Source organism: Apodemus sylvaticus, chromosome 6 (genome assembly GCF_947179515.1).
Source record: "Apodemus sylvaticus chromosome 6, mApoSyl1.1, whole genome shotgun sequence".
Lineage (NCBI taxonomy): Eukaryota > Metazoa > Chordata > Mammalia > Rodentia > Muridae > Apodemus > Apodemus sylvaticus.
In genome coordinates, this window is record NC_067477.1 from 90,501,125 (window position 1) to 90,520,488 (window position 19,364).

The window sequence follows — 19,364 nt, forward strand, 5'->3', positions numbered from 1 at the left end:
GTAATTAATGCACAGATTGCACTTGCCAATGCAAATCTGAAGGCTAATGAGGCAGGATTAGAAGGTGGGACATCCAGCAGAGAAAGAAAGGAACACCGGGAAAGAGTCAGGCCATTCAGACTCGAAGGAAGCCAAATGGGGGTGCGGGGGGGGGGGGTGTAGGGGGTGGGGGAGCGGTAACAGCCGCGTGGCAGACATAGAAGAGGATAAATGGAATAATTGCGCTAGGAGCTAGTTGGAGGGGGGGCAAGCCTGGCTTATGGCCCAGGCATTTACTCATCGACAGTAAGCCTATGAGCCATTATTCTGGAACTGGGAAATGAATGGGAAAGAATTCATTTACAACAGGCCATGGAGGACTGCTATTTACTTGCTTGCTTCACCCGCTCGATCAATTTGCCTTTGTTGTTGTTGTTGTTTACACCACAGGACCATCTACCCAGCAATGATACCACTTATAGTGGGGTTGGGCCTTTCTGCCTCAACCACCAAGCAAGGAAATGCCTCACAGAGCAATACCTCTAGGCCAGGCTGATAAGGCATCGTCTCAATTATGGTTCCTCTTCCCAGAGGACTCTAGCTTGTTAGGTTGACAAACACTACCAATCTATGTTGACTTGTTGTCCCACTGTGTGTCAAACTTCAAATCTGCTTCCTCTGGGCTTTCCTGCACAATCAGTAGACACATCTACTCGGGCCTGTGACAAAATGGTGAGAGATTTGTCTTAGTTCGAAAGCTTTGGTGCCTTGCTGTGCTCCTGGTCACTCAACCCCTATTAGAGTCTTTTGCAGGTGGCAAACGTGCTCCCAAACACTGCTGTCAATCCAGTTTCTTCAGCAATGATGTCATCCTTCTCCTTTCTCACACTTCCCTCCGCTCCCACACACATCCCACTTGCCTACCTGAAAACACAGACAGCACCAGACAGGACTTCTCTCTTTCCATCCCAAACTTTCTTCCCCGTTACTGCCAAGGCGTTATTCCTTTTCCAGCGAAGGCCAGTAACCACTCTTGCTCCCTCACTCTTTATGTCTCAACAAAACATTTAATTACTAACCAAAGAGATGCTACTAATTTAACCAATACTGTGAGATGCTTGTGTGTAAAATAGTTGTGATAAAGATAATTGAACACAGTAATGAAAAACAAAACCCAGGAGAAGCAGCCCCATTAAGATTGGTTGCTTGCTCCTTAAACTGAGTTGACTCATTTTTTGTAGCTGATTCCTGTCCAAGGAGACAATGGAGGTTTGTTTCGTCTTGTGTGTGTGTGTGTGTGTGTGTGGGGGGGGGGGTTAACCCACACTTATGTCTGTACAGTGCATGCAGTGCCCAAGGAGGCCACTAGAGGGCGTCGTATTCCCCGGGACTGGAGTTACAGTTGTAAGCTGCCCTGTGGATGTTGGAAATTGAACTTGGGTCCTCTGAAGAGCGGCAGTGCTCTTTCCTGTTGAGTCATCTCCCCAGCCCCTGTATGTTTTGGTTCTACTTTCCCAAGTGACACTGCTCAGGACACACTCCACCACTGATGTGCCAGCGCTCAACTTTGTTGTTACTACGCTTTCCTTCCTAGGCCACTGCTGATGGGCCACAGCGCCCTCTAGTGTTGAAATCGGTTTCAGTTTTTCTGTCATTAGCTATGCCCAAACTTCTCTTTCAGGGCACCAACAAAACAAAACAAAACACGTTACTAATTTCAAAATGTTCGGTCTTTATGGCAATCGCATTCACATGCCTATTGTGCTTTTCTCTAAGAACCATTCCACCGCAGCCTTTTATCGAAGCCTTGCCTGTACTGGGCGCCATTTCCTCTCTAGCTGCTCTACAGTGGCCACGGTGGGAAGACAGGGCTGCTGCACTGGTGCCATTTTCTCTTGTTTCTTCAACCTCACTGTCACCCACTGTCTCACCAGCTTAAGATTCTACGGGCTCCTCCTTCACTGTAAAACAAAACAAATACTCTCCCATTTCCAATCCCAAATTCCCTTGGTGCCTTCAAACCTAGGATATTTGTGTTCATATAAGATTCTTTGCTTGGTACTCGTGAATGTTGTACAGCATCCCAGGCCAGCACTGTCCCCTCCAATGCCACCACGCCTGTGTCACTAAGGTTGCCGTAGCAGCTGAATGGCAGCTTGCCAAAGATTATCTTTAAAATCCAACCCAAGAACCTGTGAGTATGACCTGGTTTGGTAAAAGGAGATTTACAATGTAATTAAATAAACCATGGCCAGAAATCACCTGAGATGTAGGAGAGGCCGTGAATTCAATGGCAGGCGCCCTTATGGGGAAAAAGGACCGTGCGAGAGGGTGGAGACATTCTGAAGTGATGTGTTTCTAAGCCAAGTGCTGCCAGCAGCCACCAGGCGTAGAGGAAAAGAAGGAATCTCTTCTGGATCCTTTCTCTCCACTAGAGATTTCTGGTCTTCAGAGCTGAGTATATAGCTTGATGGTAGAGCACTTGTGTGGCATTAACACAGCTCTGGGTTTAGGGTCAGTGAGAAGGCTCAGTGGGAAAAGGCGTCTGCAGCCAAGTCGTGACCTGAGTTCATTTCCCAGGATGTAGGTGGCGGAAGGTGAGAACCAGCTACTGCAAGTTGCTCTCTGACCTCCAAATCTTTACTGTGGCATGCCCCTCCCGAATGAATAGTGAATGAAAAAACACAGGAGTTTACTCCCTAGCACTGTGAACAAAGCAGCCATGTGCGCAGAAACAAAATAAAATCTGGGGACAAGCCTGAGAGAGAAAACCCTTGTGTTTTAAGCCTGCCAGGCTGTGACAGCCCAGGAAGGGTCATGTGACCTTCATCTTAGAGAACCCTGCTGTGCTTGCTGCCTGCATTTCTTTCTGACTCTGCAGCAGTACGGATTTCATTAAAACCTCTCAAACTAGGTGTGGTACCCACACCTTTAGAGGCACGCTCAGGAGGCAGAGGCAGGCAGATCTCTGAGTTTGAGGCCAGCCTGGTCTACAGAGTAAGTTCTAGGACTGCCAGGGCTTTGTAGTGAGACCCTGTCTCAAAAACAAACCAGAACTGACAAAAGCTCGCCAGATTCTGGCGTGAAGGCACCCCATTTCCATTAGATTTACCTTCTCTGTGTTCCATTCTCAAGTGCTTGCCAGGTTGAGGGTTCTACTCAGTCCCCAGGATCACTAGTCTCACTTTATATTCTTTCAACTAATTTGAGTAATCATAACCATACTCTGACCTCCCAGACCAAATGCCTTCAATTTAGAATCACCAATAGCCGTGGTTGAGGATTTGATGTTCTCTCTCTCTCTCTCTCTCTCTCTCTCTCTCTCTCTCTCTCTCTCTCTCTCTCTCCCTCCCTTCCTCCCTCCCCTCTCTTTGCTCTCTCCCCCTGCCTTCCACCTTCCTTCCCTTCCCTTCCTCCCCCACCTGTGTGTGTGTGTTTGTGTGTGTGTGTTTTGAGGCTAGCAGCTGACATTGTCTTTCCCAGTTGCTTCTCACCTTACATTTTGAGACGAGTGTGTTGCTGAACTGGAGCTCACTGATTGGTTAGGGCGGCCGTCAGACAAGCCCCAAAGATCTTCCTGCACTCTGTCTCCCCAACACTGGGGTTCCAGGCTAGCTCCGTTGAGCATGGCTGTTGATGCAGGTGCTGGAGATCAGAAGCAGGGCTTTATACTGCTGAGGCGATCACTCTACTGACCGAATCATCTTCTGACCCTCTGTGTGCTCTCCTGATGCTTTGACCTTCTACAACCATCTTCATATAAGCAAACACACACATACAAGACCCAATTTCTTTTTTTTAAAAAAAAGTTTACTTGTATTACTTTTCGCTGTATGTACTCCCAGTCCACTTTTGTTTCTTTGGTTCCATTGGTGACATCTTCGCCTTCTGTGAGCCTCTTCTTCTGACTTATGGATAATCCGCTATTTTTCAGTGGGGTATCTCTCGAGGGGTGGGGCGCCTTTGGGCTAATCTGAGCATGAGCCCTGTCAGGACCGTGCCCATATTCAGAACTTTGCTCATGTGCACATATTCAATAGACACAGAATCTACAGCAAGCCTCACCTTGCACACGGCCAAAATGGTAGTGGCTTATGAATTTCTTTTTCTCCAGGACTGCATAAACATCACTTAGGTCTCTCAGCATCTGTTTGTAAGAGTGTGACATAAATTCAAGAAAATCGTTATTCTGTAATAATCAAGAGTGTATTCCAAAGCTGCACCCTAGGCTCACCTTCCTGCTTAGCATCCTCTGCCCCTTCCAACACAGGCAGCACAAGCTGGAGCACTTTGGGGACACGCTGATGCAGGCCTACAGTCTCAACACTTGAGAGATGGAGGCAAGCAGAATCAGGAGTTCAAGGTCATCCTTGACTCCATAGTGGGAGGATTAACCTACACCCTGAAAAAAAAACCCTCAGCACATTCTCTGGGTTCCCGCCCCTACCCACTGCCTATACCACAGTACCACAGTAGCAGACTTTTACATACTGGGCAGCTTTTTGGATAGGCACACCTGTGATTGCCTGGTTAGTTTCAAGGGCGTGCTGGACGAAGGATGTGAGAGTGGAGATTTGAGCGTCTTATTTTGGGGTCTTCTACGCTAACATAAATACTGAACCACTTTCAGAGAGAACCTCAGGTTGCTTCCGTGAAGAGCATGAAATAGCACCTCTGGTGGTTGGGAGAGCCACTCCTGTAGCCAAAGCACAGCCCTTTCTGTCTTGCGTTTTTTTACCTCCGAAGAAATGGTGTCTGCACCCAACATGCTTTCTCTGTTGAGGCCAAGGAGGCTTCCTTTATCTAAGAGAGTCTCACCGCTGTCTAAAGTGTGCCTTAGCCTGCTCACTTAACACTCTTTACAGTTACCACCATTATCCTGGAGCCACAAGACTATATTCATTCTCTGTCTGTCTGTCCTCTGTCTGTCTGTCTATGTATCTATGTTATCTATCTATATGTCTGTCTGTCTATCTCTATCTCTCTCCTCTGTCTCTCAGAGGCAGGGTCTTTACCTTTTCTTCAGGAGAACTCCCAGTGTGGAGAACTCCTCCGTGTTATACCAGCTCCTGTAGTCATTTTCCCTCCCACAGAGCTCAGTCCTCCCCACCACAGCCTTTGCTAGGCTCTGTAATTACACACAAGGTCATGTGCTACTCTTTGCTTCTCCTCAATTGAGCTGCCTCTAGAAAGTAGCTGGCCTTTTGTCTATTTCTTGTCAGTGAACTCGGAGGCAGGCCCAGCGGGGGTTCTGTAAATATTTGTCCAATGAATTCACCATCTTCTACTTCGTCTCTGGCCATGAATATGCGTCCTCTTAGAAGGGCTGTCCTGATGAGAATGCCCCCATTCACAAGGAAAATAAAACATAATATCATAAAGTTTATAAAAACCAGAAGACTCTTTTTTTTTTTTACAAACATATAAATTATTTTATTTACAAAGCCATGTTACAAAAAAAAAAAAGCAAAAAAAAAAAAAATACAATCACTTACTGGAGAATATTTCCAGACCTGGTGCTGAACCACGGTAGTATCAATAGATACGTATTTGTTCTTTCTTTTAAAAACTGTAAGCCATAGAGTTTACTATGTACACCTACTTCGGACATTTATCTGCTTACAACATCACAGGCATGGAATGGATTCTATCTGATAGTGCTAATTCATAAAGGTGCGGGACAAAGGAAGAAAATACTTAGTGTTACAAAATATGGATCATAGAAAAAGAAACCCACTCCATGAGTGTGGCCTTTGTTGAATATGATTGGACATGCTCTCTTCAAAATTCTTCTGGAAAAGCTTCTAAAATTGATTAGTAGGAAAGGACAAATGAACAGGTGCAAATTCTTGTCTGTGCAACAATAATTATTTAATTTACCCCATGACTGACCAGCTACATAAAACCCACAGAATTCTGTTAAGGTGCCATGGGCTGACAGCATAACAAAATATAAGGTGTAAATAGAAAATTTCATTTTCCTTTTTTTTTTAAACAAGAGTTCACTGAGAATCAGCAATAATAGAATACGCTGTATAAACTATTTTCTACAAAGGTTGATCAGCGTTATTTACAGTTGGTACATCGATACAAAAGAAGGCATACAAGTTATCCAACTCGATTTTTTGATTTTTAATTTTATATGGCTGACAGGTCTATGCATTGCATTACACTTAACATCCAGAGCCTCTGTGGCTGGCGACGACGTGTCAGGAGCTCCCCGGGTGGACAGGGGTGTGAGCGGCCAAGGGGCAGAGACAGAAGGCTGAGTGGGGTGTGGGAAACAAAAAGACCCAAAGGGTACCGCTCTCCGGATGCTTTAGGGGTTGATCCAGTTGAACTCCATGAGAACAAATCCAAAGGAAATCTTTTCTTTGCATTCCAATTCCCTTCCCCCCCTAGCTGCAAGCATTTAATACATCTGAAAGTAAACGCAGGGATGACTTGTGAAGGAAGAAATACCGTGGGTTTTCCCTTTTTGCTCAGTTTTCTGGAATTGTCCTCACGTTTTGGTCAAAGCAGTCACTCAAGGAAGAAAGCAGCTCTGTATGAGAAGCCTCTGTCTTCTAGCTTCGGATGCGTGGCTCGGCTGTGCGCCGCAGACCACGCTGACCACGCTGAAGCCCGCTTGCTCCCAAGGTCGCTACGAAGGGAGCTGCTGTGTCTTGCACCTCTCACCCTTTATTTTCCCTCTTTGAGTAGAAGAGTTTACGGACCAGAGGCTTATTCTGTGGCTGAGACTTGTTTTGTTTTTAATCCTGCATGTTTTACAACTCAAAATAAATTATGTATTTATATATATTTATATATAAAACGACATCTAAAACCGAACGAGACAAAAATTGTGCAAAAATAACAAAGATATGTACACACTTTTGAGTCTGAAGAAATGTACAATAAAAACATAATTCAAAGAACATTTTAAAAATATAAACATTGCTTAAACTTTCCTAAGTTTCATATTGTTTCTGAAACTATTCTGGTCAGTTAGCTCTGTAATATAGTAAAACATAAATTATTACAAAATTAACACTATAAAAATTTACTTTAAGAATATCTTCTAAACTTTTTTCCCCAAAGGATCTAACCTTGTTTATAATTTCTTAAACATTTATAAGTCTTAAAATCTGCCTTAACCTTAAAAAAAAACCAAAAAGAAACAAAAAAAATGAAAAAGTAACAATTGCCCCTTGAATTTGCAGTCGTTCCCCCCCCAAGACGTAAATTAACCAGCATATAAGTGCACTTTTAACAGTGGAGAAAGAAAAACGAAATAATCCCATCCAATGTCCTAGTTAGTACTTGCTTAATACAAACTCCTGACTTTTAAAAAAAAATTCTTCATTTTATACTTAAAAGTTTAGGAATCCTGTAAGAAACACCGTCAGTGCAATTCCATAGAGGGAAATCACTCCCTTTGCCTCCCGTCCTTGCGGATTCCAATCCTATGGTGAAACATAACAGTAGTCTGATCTTTGGGTTGGGAGAAAAGGAATGGGAGGGAGAACTTCGGGGAGGGAAGGAGGGGTGTGCCCAGCTGCAAAACCAGCATTTACTTCTGATTTCAAGATGGCGCGGAAGACGCACAGAATACCCGCTCCGTGTTGCGAACTCCCTTCCTGCTTCCCCACTAGAACTTAATGGTACTGATGTTTTTTCCAAAACTCCAGTGTGTACAGCCTGATAGCTGAGTTGCTCCAGTGCCTCCTGCCCATGTCTCTTCCTCGCTATCTTTATGCTTACCAGTGCTCCGAACTGTCTGAGTCAGGACATCTGAAGATGAGCTGCAAGCATATCTGTGCTACCAGTGCTGCTGCTTATTCCCACAAGGGGTTTGGCACAAAACCATTCATGCAGACTTTCCTCCGAAGGACCCTTCCTGGTCCCAGAACCTTCTCAGAAGCTGTGGTCACTGCACCGCTTCACAGATTAGCTTCCCTGGTTCCTATTGGCTTTCAACTGACCCAGATTTCAAAGAAATTGTGTACTGTGCCCTGAAAACAACTTTTCAGAGTATATTCCAAACAGGCTCTGACCATCACAGTCATCGGATTCCCAACACCTTTCCTTCTTCTCAAGACGGGTCCCTCTGTCCTTGTACCTAACAATATGTATCTTTTCTGAACTGCACACCTGGGCCTTGGCCCTGAGTAAACCCCACCATTAAAGGGTCCCTGACGTAACTTTAACAGTTGGAATTTGGCTCAGAAGAGGGAGAGCTGCAGAAACCAGTTGGAACCGCCCCCTCCACCCCCACCCTCCCCCTGCCAGTATGCAACTCAAAGTACTGGCTCCTTCCCAGCAAGCCCCTCCTCCAGTTTGTGGTCCAGGAGTGCTGACGGGAGCCGACAACTTCTTGTGGCCATTGGAGCCCAATGATTGACAGTGGAATGAAGGGCAGGGCAGGAACGCACTGGGAAAGGACTCAGGAGAGAATGAGCTCTGCATGTGCTAAAATTCAAGAGCTTCCACCGGTGCCAACCTGGAACCGGAACCCGGAACCAGAACCGTCAGTTTGCAACCTCTGTTCTCAGGGCTGGAGCAAAATGGCGGTGCACTAGCAGCATCAGGAGCAAGGGGAGTAACCCCAAATGTGGAAGAATGTATAAGACATGACAAATAATAATTAAAAAAAATACAGAGAAAACACTGTTTTCTGTAAATCTTAAATTCAGGTTTCTTTTGCCTTTTTTTTTTTAAAACTAAAAATCGTGTTAGAAGAAGAAGAAAGGAGGAGGAGGAGAAGGAAGAGAAGGAGAAGGAGGAGAAGAAGAAGAAGACAAAGAAGAAGAAGAAGAGGAGGAAGAGGAGGAGGAGGAGGGCCAGAGCCACAGGCAGTATCCAGGAAACACTCTCCTCCACAGGCCAGCGCCACCCTCCCTTCTCCAGACTTAGTCTCCTGGGGAGGGTGACAAGCAGACTGGTTTGAAGTGGCTTCACCATCTTGTTAGGGAAGAGTTCTTATCCTTCCCATTCTGCTTGTGTTCTTCTAGGAAAGAAAAGAAAAAGTTGTCTCATTCAGGATGACCCACGAGAATCCAGGAGGGAACCCCGGTTTTCTTGTATGTCACGGAAAGGAAAAGAACCCACTACCTGGCAAAGGGTCATATTTCGAAACTAAGATGATGCTATAGGAGTCCATGTGTTAGTCACCAGAGCTCCAAGGCTGGAGGGAAACAAGGGGACGGTACAGTGGGGATTCATGGGACCTCTCCTGGATAGAGGGCTGGGACACCTGCACGTTCTCTTTGTCTCTTTTGTTTTTAATTGGCTCAGATGTTTTTACTACATAACATAAGGCAACACCGTGAGTTACCCAATGGAAGCATACAGCCCTCGGTTAGGCAGAGGGGCTTTGGAGATGCGCGTGCTGAGGGGTGCAGGAAACTCATCTCTTCAGAGTGGCTCTCCTCACCCATCAGCTGTCCCTCACAGCACTGCTACAAAGCTCCAATGCCTGCGATGTCTGTGAAGGGCAAGCACAAGGGCCTGCAGACAGAGGCTCTCAGGTAAGAGGTAGCTGCTGTCATTACATACTTAATACAGCCAGCTGCCAGCATTTGAGTCCCTATCTGGAGCAATGGGCCCAAGCCTAGCCGACGAGGACAAAGACAGACGTGTTCTCCAGGCACTCCCAGCAACCTCTAGAACAGCAACAAAGGTGACAGGTGCACACATGCCTCTCTTCTGGACTAGCAAAGCATCTGGCTGCTTAGTCACACAAAGTGACTCAGGACCCTAGGGGCCCTCCAACCTCCGGGGATGGCAAAACAGCTCTGCTCTCAATCTTTGTTCAAACTCTGACCCATGATTTATGGGAAAATCCCCAAAGGGCAAAATACCGGCTCGATGGCATTCAGCGTTTTCGAACCTAGAATGTAGACTGTATGTCTGAGGCAACACACCAACTTGGTGTTTGTATTTTCTGCCCCACCTACAAGGCATAACTAACTGACTCCCTGCTTTTCCCCCTGAACATGTACTCGCGCTCCTTTGGATAAATTCACCAATCTCTGAGCTTCCCCCCTGATAACTCCTATCCCTCAAGTTTATCAAAGCCACTGAATGTTCTCACTCCCTGAAAGCACACACTGAATGGAGACCCCTTCACCAGGGGTCTTAGAGAAGGTAGCAGCTGACATGCACCCTGAGCAATTAAGACCCTACTGCTATCTTGTTTCACGTTCATGCCGCCTTTAGGCGGTAGTATCAATGTGCCGCCTAACAAACCAAAACCAGACACCTAGAGAATAAGTCTACAGACACCACGGAGCAGGCGATGATGATCATTGTAGCTAACACTTGACTTTACTATGCACTTGTTTTCAGAGACTTTACATGAATAAACTAATTTAATTCTCATATAGGTCACAGGGCCTTAGGGAGCATCCTGATTCCCACTTAACAGAGGAAGAAATGGAGGCATAGGTTCAAGGGAAGAGAGTCAAATTATTTAAGGACCCAAAGATAATAACTACAAGATCTATGTTTGGAAGCCAGGTTACCCTCTCAGCTGGAGGTGAGATGGGAACTAGGCTCTGACTCCAGTGCACATTCTTATTGGTCTGATGTTAGCATTACGTGGTTTCCTCCACCCCTAGCAACTTACCTGTCGGCTGTGTCCCGGGCCGGATATACTTGAAGGACTGGATTGTGACAAAGCTAAGCTGCTATTTTTTCCAACCTGAAAGACACCATGAACCCCCCATTCAGACACGTAGACAACTTGGGAAGGACCCTCTGATGTCATATGTTGTCAGGGCACAAGGATTTGACCAGTACCACATTCCTGCCTTACTCCCTTAATTCCTCAAAATGGATACTTCCAACTGACATGGGAGGAAAAGGGACAACAGTTTATGGGACCTTTGAGCATGCCCCTCTCAGAGATAAAACAGTGATGGGAGCTCTCAATTTAGCTCTTCAGATGTGCCCACTGCAGGAGGCAGAGCATGGCCACGCTACTGCAAGAGCCCACAAGCTCACAGGCCTCTGGCCATAGTGCAAGCCCACTTTGTTTCTAACCCTGGTTGCTCAGGTGTGCTACAGATAAAGCACCAAGGTCTGAGTGGTTAGGAGATCCCCCACTCAGCCGTCTTGCTCTTCCAAAAACCAGAGATCTTGCTGGGCTGCCCTTGTATGTGCAGGGCAGGAGGGGGGCCAGTACTTTCCCCTGCCTGGTAGGGACCCTGGGATGGCAAACCTGGGGACATATGTAGCCTCTCTGTGCAACTGTCCTTGGTCCCTGGCTGGGTAGGCTCTGAGGGGAGTGGATGCAGTCCCATGACCCCATTTATTCTTGCCCCCAACCTCAAAACAGCTCCTCCACTATCCTTAGCCCCACCCCCTGCACATAGGCACATACATACCTGTTGGTCATAGTACTGCTCTGTGTCCAACCTTAGTGGACATTTTTGGCTTTCTATTTCCCAGATACAATAAGACGAAACTGTACGTTGTCTGCAAGGCACACAGCTTCATTTTGGATTTCTTTTTAGAGACAGGATCTTAAGGAACCCCCGGCTGTCCTGAAATTCACTAGGGAGCTGAGGTTGACCTTGAACTCTTGACTCCCCTACCTTCACCTTCCCAGTGCTGGGAGCGATGACACGTGGACCATTGATACCTGGCTCTCCTCATCTTAGCCTTCTTGAGCTCTCTTCTCTGCCTTCTAACAGAAGGACAACAGATGCCAAAGGCCTTTTCCTTTCCTAATACTTGAAAATGCCCAGTGGTGAGTCTAGCCAAAGCTGTTTCTCAGAGGCCTGGCCTGGTGACAAGTATTGAGCGATCACCATGTTGGAGGTTGGGTGCTGCCTGGCCTGCAGGCAGCTGTCAAGGCTTTCCTGATGCACATTCTCTGGGGGAGGTTTTTAATGTTCTTTCTCCTGTTAGTTTTGCTGACTCATCATCCTGACTAAGCATTTCAGACAATCTGGGAACCAACAGGCCAGTAACCCATCCATAGGCACTACAGACTTGACAGGGCCAAGAACTTGGGTTTCAGCCCAACTCCTGGGGTTTCGTCCCAACCACATCATTCACTTGCAGTGTGATTATGGGAACCTGTAACCTTCCTATGCTTTGTTTGGGTCATGTATAAAATGGGTTAAGAACAGGTTAGGTATTGAGTTCCTGGATCTGAAGTGTTTGGGGGGCAGGGGCCATCAGTTAATCCAGACCACTGCTAGAACTTGATCTAAAATGAGGAAAGCAATATGACTTTGCTGCACCAGGGGAGGCCCGCCCGCGGGCCAGGGGAGTGGCCCTGCCTAGCAACCTGTTGGAAACACAGACTATTTGATCTTAACTCACAGCCTGCTCACCTTCAAGCTGCCTTTCCACCTAAGATCTCTAGGTGTGTTGTGGGTACACATTCCAGTGTAAGGAGCCGTGTGCACCTCCTTCTGAGTCTACGGAAGCGTATGCTCATCTTTGGGTAGGATCTGGAGGGTGCTGGCTGTATATGACTTTGGAGGGCAAGTGTCTCACCTTGGCCAAGACTGTAGCTGACTGGCCTTTGCTCATGTGGGTGCTTGGGAAAACCCCTCAGGAGGTGCTCTTCTTGGGATTTTGCCAAGTGTCATATATGGTAACACAAAACATTAGAGCAGTAGTTCTCAACATACGGGGCGTGACCCCTTTGGGGGGGTCAAACAACCTTTTCATAGGAGATGCATATCAGATATCCTATATTTCTGATGTTTACCATTATGACTCATAAGAGTAGCAAAATTGCAGTTATGAAGTAGCAACATAAAGTAATTTTATGGGTGAGGGTCACCACAACATGAGGAACTGTATAAAGGGTCACAGTATTGGGAAGGTTGAGAACTGCTGCATTATTAAAAGATTATTAAAAGATTGTTATCTTTTAATAACCAGCTCCTCTATCTCCAAAATCCCTACCCCTAAACGGGCTGGCCTTAGGGTCTGGTGTTAGCTTCACGGTGGTAAACCTGGGCTACCCTTGCTTCCAGAAGAGCAGCTCTCAAAGCCTGTTCAGAGCAGGCTGAGGAAACTGAGGAACCTGCCCTCCAGCTCTGAGCTCCCAGCTGGTAGGCCTAGAGTTGTAGAGGGCATCATCAGTAGCTCTCCTAGTCCGAGGAGGTAGTCTGGACTGGGAATTGGAACAAAGTCCAAGGAAAGAGACAGCTATTCATGGGCCATCCACACCTCCCAGTTTCCCTACAGTTCACACTTTTGTGGGTAACCTGGCACTGAGTGAGTACTCCTTTGCCATTGGGTGCAAGATGCAGTTTTGCTTTAGGAAGGGACAAGTTCATCATATATTAGGACAAGAGGGCAGCTTGACGAGGTGAGGACAATCACCTGGGAGCTGGATGATCAGGCTGCCACTCCTGGGGGTACCCGGCATCCCTTAACCAGCCTGGGTTTCAGGCTCATCCTGAGGGGATTCCAACAGATCAGATCAAACTGCTTAGCAACAGAACTCTTTAATGAAGTAGGCCTCGTATAAAACCTCGAGATATGAAACAGACAAAAGGAATGGGGGGGGGGGGGGACTCAGAGACTCCTTGTACCTCAGTTTACCCAGCTGTTAAGTGACGGCCGTGTTTTACCCCCTGTGCTGGGCTGTTGTGAGGACTCAAGGAAGCAATGACTGTAAAGTGCTTAGCACGGGGACTAGCAAAGTCCTACCAAGAACTCTCAGAGCCTACGGGGAACCCAGGAAAAGGAGCCATGCTTGTGTTACCTGTCTGAGCCACCTGGCCAAACAAGGGCGCTGCCCAGCTCCCCCTGCCCCCCAGAGCCGATGAAGGCAGTGCCAGGAGTTCCCTTACCTGCCGAGAGGAGGTGCTGTTAACGGGATCGGGCACCGGTGCAAGAAGGCTGGGTGGGTTCTTTTTGTGAACGCTATTCATACCAGGCATTTTAGTGATCTTACAGGCTTTGCTACTAGGGCTTGAATTCTTACGCTTTTTTCCTTCTGATTTGTCAAAAGAGAGGGGCAGAGAAGACACAGCATTGTGTGAGGCCAGAGAGAGGTCCCCTGCATGGAGCGCGAGGGAGGGCATAGAGAGGGGACAGGAGCCACTGCTGCCACCCACAGCGCCCACCTGTCTCACTATGTCCATGGGGCCGCTGGGCAGTGAGGTCCGTCCTGAGGACTCCAGCTTGGCACTGAGTGGGCTTACCCCGTTATTTGAGTTGTGCACAGACAGACTGTTATAGGGAGGGGCTGCCTGATAGGAGTTCAAAGTAGAACTGGCATTGAGGATGCAGTTCTTTTTGTGGGGCCCTGACAGTGGAGATGAGAGGGAAGCCTGCAAGGATAAGGATAAGGAGGAGGAGGAGGAGGAGGTCGAGGACTGCGGCTTCCTCTTTTTGTTACTCGGAGATTCGTCGCTACGAGCGGACAGGTCTTTCACTTTTGAGGATTTGCTGGTTTTGGTTTTGGATGGCTTGTGGGATGGGGAAGGAATGACAGCTGGTATCGGGGACACGGCAGATGGGGCCTTGAAGGTTGACTCCATGATGCTGAGGGTTGCAGCCACATGGGGGAAAGCTGTGGTGTGGGACATGAGGACGCGTGGGTCCGGCGATGCCACAAAAGCTGCGTCTGAGAGCATGGCTGATGTCATTATGTAAGAAGAGGTGAGTCTCGAGCTGATGGGAGCTGAAGGAAGATACACAGCGCTGGGGTTGCTGAAAGGCTGCAAAACGGATGCTGGAACAGGGGTGGTGATGTGGGCTGCTGGCGAGGGCATGGGGCTATCTGCCGCAGGAGGGATCTTCCTAAACACGAGAGAAGAGCCAGAGAGAAACAGTGAGACGTCGGCTTGGCATCGCCGGGGAGGCCGGGTGAGCTTTGATCGGCAGGGCTACAGAGGACACCCAGCAGGACCAGACTATGGAGCATGAAGCCTTGGCAGATGATGATCTGAAGGATGGCCCTTCCCTACGCTGCCCACTAAAGCAACGTCAGCATCTACCTTACCACTCTCAGAGCCTGGTCTCCATACCTAACTACAGGAGACTGGCTGGTTTGGGTTCATGAGTAAAGGGCAAATGCTGTCAAGACTAGAACTATCCTGAGCAGTCTCTCCCCAACTCAAGCGCCTTTGGCAGCCATAAAAGTTGATGAGGGGGAAGGGCCCGCTACCCGGACACGCCCCTCTGCCTACAGCCTACAGTGACCTCTTTCATTCCCCTTTCCTCCACTTTGCTTTTGGCTGGACCTATTTTGGAAAAGACCTTTTCCCCACTTGTCAGCAACCCCTTGTCATTGGCATCCAATGCCTCTGGCTACACCGGAGAGAGAGGCGCTTCTATTTTAGCTCATGGAGACTGGATCGTGGTGTCCACACGAAGTCAGGAGCTTGAGAAATGATAAAATCAAATTGCCCATACTTAGGGCAAATTGTACTTTTTTCCCCCACTTCTCTTTCTCATTCAACTTCGGGGAAAGGATGGCATGAGGCTTCCCTTCCACAAGTCTCCCTGTTCCTGGTCTGGAAAACGGTGAGCGCCCTGGATACTTGTGTAACCAGAGGGGACCAAGAAGGGCAGGTTATGAGCAGAAGAACAGCATGGGAACAGGGGAGAGATGGGAAAGCCACTGTTTTCTTGTTAGGCTTTCTTAAAACTGGCATCAGGGTGGGGCTGGTGCTGTCTGAGGGGAAAGTCCTTGGAGCCAATCCCAACATCAGGTAAGGTGACATCTTTAGGATTCTGCACACCTGTTCTTGAACTTGTGGTCTTCCTGCCTCAGCCTTCTGAGTGTGGGATTGTAGGCATGTGAAAACACCTAGCCATTAGACCCTTTTGACCTGGGTTGGAAATGACTCCCACTTCCATCTTATGGCTTAGACACAAGCTGCTGCTGTTACCCTTGGGACCTGGAAGGGCAGGGGGAGGGGAGCCCCGGGTGTGGTACAGCAGTCCTGGGATCACATCCCACTCCTGATTTCGTAAGAGAGAAGTGACCTTAGGAGTAAATGAATGCTTTCAAGTTCGTTCTTTTCTTTCTTTCTTTCTTTCTTTCTTTCTTTCTTTCTTTCTTTCTTTCTTTCTTTCTTTCTTTCTTTCTTTCTTTCTTTCTTTCTTTTATTTTTTTATTTTTTATTTTTATTTTTAGCGCTCTCTGCTCATCTCCCAGTGTCTGTTTTCAGGAGCTTTCCTTCTCCTAAGTAGCACCAGAGGGCAAGCTTGGGGCACAGGGAAGGGCGGGGCTTACACAGCCCCGTCTCTTCTGCCAGCCATTTCCGGCCGATCTGATTGGCTGATCGGGAAACCCTCTCCTAGCTTTCCCGTTTGAAGATCACCTATCTGCCGCTTGTAGGGGAGCCTGCGGCTTCCAAGCCTAAGGTGGATCCCAGCGGCATCCTTGTGTACAGAAGCACGGTGTCTTTGAAACTGACAGACCAAGGAGATGGAATACAAGAGAAGAGCGTTGCCAACCCACGGCAGCCATGATGGCATCTGAGAATCTCCTTCCTCTCAAGCCCATGGTACATCAAAGCTCCTGTCGGCCCTATTTACAAGATGCTGCACAGATACTTTCGGCCATGGATGAATGAGTGCATGGACAGATGGATGAATGGAGAAGTGGATGGGAAAGCAGGTGATCTCAGCAGCGACACGACTGTTTTGTCAGGGACTATGCATGCTGGGCAGGGGTTCCCATGGAGGCAAACCATGGAGGTCTGCACATGTCCTTAGAACTGTCTGGCCCTGCATATGGCTTTCCTGACAGGGCAAGGGCACATTCTGGGAGGTGCTAGCAACTCTCTTGCTGTCTTTCTTACCCTATGGTGGCAGGGCAGGTACCCCGGACCCCTGGCTTCTGCTCTTTCCATCTAAATTCAGAGAAATAGACACAGGTTTGACCATAACTTGTAATAAGGGTAATTTACACGTACCAGTTAATTTAGTTTAAGGGGATGGGGCTTCAGTTGGGGACCTTGAATGAGATACATCTTGCTGTCCCAGTTTATATTTTTCTCATTAAACAGTATAAATACTTCAAATTGTGCAGACAGGCAGAATCGAAATCCTAAATCTTACTTGGCCCCTGCCCAAGACTGGAATGGCTTCTACTTCTGGTACACTCTCTAGACCTATCTTTCCTCTCCTCTTTAATCCTCAGTGGTAAAGGAGAAATGGTAGAGCTGTCCCTGCAAGCCTTTCCCCGCAGGCTAAACAGCTTTGATGTTTCCTAGGTGCCCAGAGGCAGCGGGTTTCACCCTGCTAGGCCGCCTGACTTAGGTTTTGCACATGGTCTACGGGAAGTCCCATCTAAAAGCCCAGAGATGTGATCAAATTCCTGACGGCTCCCATCCTCCCATGCCAGCTGGCGTGGAGATCCAGATGCTGACCTGGCTGCAAGAGAATACTGTGTTGGCGTCTCCTGATGCAGAGTTAAATGCTTGTTAAAGAAAAAAGAGTCTTGGCCGTTCCTTTTCTTCCTAATGTCTTCCATGCCCCCATCGGCTGCCATCCCTCCAGGTTCGGGCCCTTCGGGGCCTGGAGTTTGGGCAGCGAGGTTGAGAGGGCAGCGGGGCGCTACGCTTTCCAGAGTTGACACCCAGGCAGCCCCAATGTTGCTCAGTGACAGCAGATTGGTTAGGCAAGTCCTGAACAGAGGGGAGGGACCTGGTGCCCTGTGGCTCGGGCTTCTGTGCCTGAGGAGGAAAGGAATATGGAGCTTGAGCTGACAGAGCACCAGCGAGCGAAATACAGATCTCAACACGTTCCTTCCACGTGCCGGGACGAACACTTCTATAACACAGGAGATCAGAGAGCTGGGGGCAGGGGGAGGGTGGATCACCAGGGTTGGCTGCCATGTTTGGAAGTTAAGCCACCAAATAACCAAGATCTACGGCATCCCTAAGCAGGACTTTCTAAAACTCTAAATGCGATATAAACAGGAATCAATGATGGCTTGAAGACCAGCAGGGCAGTCACTCACACAGGAAGACATTTTAAGTTTCTCTTGTGGCCCTTTCCTACTTAATATATCAGCATCAGTCCCGAGTTCCCTGTGAGCGCGTAACAGAAACAGTGGGGACCCAGGTCTCTGTGTGCAAAGGGCTAAGAAAACAGAGCCACCTGAGGAGAGGTGAGAGGTAGGATGTGTTTCCTCTGTTTCTCAGGATGCCCTGTTGCCTCTCCTGGGCCTCACAGGCTGAGGGTCTCACTGTTATTGAGACCCAGAAAGACAGGATCCATCTGGAGCACACACTCAAGCTCCCTTAGGAGTGTGGGGTGGGGACATTCAGAGGTTGGCAAAATGGTTTCTTATGTGTCACGGTTGGGAGGGCCCAGGCCTGCTATTTCTTCCCAGGAATAGCATTCTAGGCTTTCCCCCTTTCTGTAGATCCCCTGTAAAATGTAAGTGTATTGGGAAATGTTGGAGAATAAACAATCCTAAGCTGGACTTTAGAGGAGAGAGAGAGGCGAGGTGAGGAGAGGGCCCTAGGGGGATGGGGAGAGCCAAAGACAAACTTAACCAACTTCCCTCCATTGCTCAGAATCTGCCCCACTGACAACTGCACATAGGTTTTTAATGAGGACAGTAACTAGCTAGAAATTTGTGTGTAATCATTATGGAAGTTTTTACCATTGTTCCTGAACCAGTCACATCCCAAACAGACGCACACTCTTAACATCTCCAGACAATCTTAGTGATTTAGGAGAAAAAAAAAAGCCCTATAATCCTATGGAATAAACGATTTTTTTTTTTTACCTTAAGATCCTTTTCGTTTGGTTTAGAAGTTTACCAACCCAACAACCATCTCCCAAGAACACAAAGCAAACAACCCATTATCTAAAAATGCTATTAATCAGAGCTGACATTTCAGAGTCAATCAGGAATCCTGACTTCAGGTTCGCTTTGGTCTGTGGCAGGCCAAGTGCCGGGGCTTGTCTACAAGGCTAGGGCTTCGGCAACGGTGAGGCAGCTCTCCTCTTAGATCGCAAAGAAACCGCCGCTCACTTACTTCCACATCTGCGAATTCAAGTGTTTTTCTACCATGGAGTTCAGTGCGAAGCGAAATCGATCCCATCTTCTATCGAACACATAGTATCCTCGTCCCATGAGGCGACTCCCGAACGAGCAGAACTATGAGGGGGGGAGGGGAGGAAAACATTTTAATTTTGATTACAGGTTAATAAGCTACAAAGAGAAAAATAACATTTGCATAAAAACACACAGAGGTACCATTTTACTCAAAAGAAAAGTAGCAACTGGTACTGAGGCCAAAAAATATTTCTGTGATGTTGCAGTTTGAGATCTGGAGTCCCAGAAGCTCACATTTAAGCTGGTGACTTGTGCCGTTCAGTTTCTGTGGCATGGAGGGACCATGCTCTTTACCTCCAGGATGAGCCAGGGGGTTAGGAGAGAAAACAAGAGAGCAATT

The 19,364-nt window shown here is 47.6% G+C and overlaps 1 protein-coding gene across 12 annotated transcripts in view; it reads right to left on the reverse strand.

Annotated features, from left to right (window-relative positions):
- Positions 1–5,419: 5,419 nt before the first annotated feature.
- Positions 5,420–19,364, reverse strand: part of Atxn7l1 (ataxin 7 like 1) — a 228,677-nt gene continuing 214,732 nt past the window's right edge. For 6 of the 12 annotated variants that reach the window (XM_052185963.1, XM_052185959.1, XM_052185969.1 and 3 more), the window contains 3 exons: positions 18,945–19,066; positions 17,322–17,627; positions 13,421–14,739 (listed from right to left, as the gene is read on the reverse strand). In XM_052185963.1, the coding sequence (XP_052041923.1) occupies positions 13,638–14,739; positions 17,322–17,627; positions 18,945–19,066 (1,530 nt within the window). In that variant the 3' untranslated portion in view covers positions 13,421–13,637. Of the gene's footprint in view, positions 6,096–8,782; positions 8,969–10,588; positions 10,664–13,420; positions 14,740–17,321; positions 17,628–18,944; positions 19,067–19,364 lie in introns of those variants that run through there. The other 6 variants (XM_052185961.1, XM_052185960.1, XM_052185972.1 and 3 more) reach the window with 6 other exon arrangements.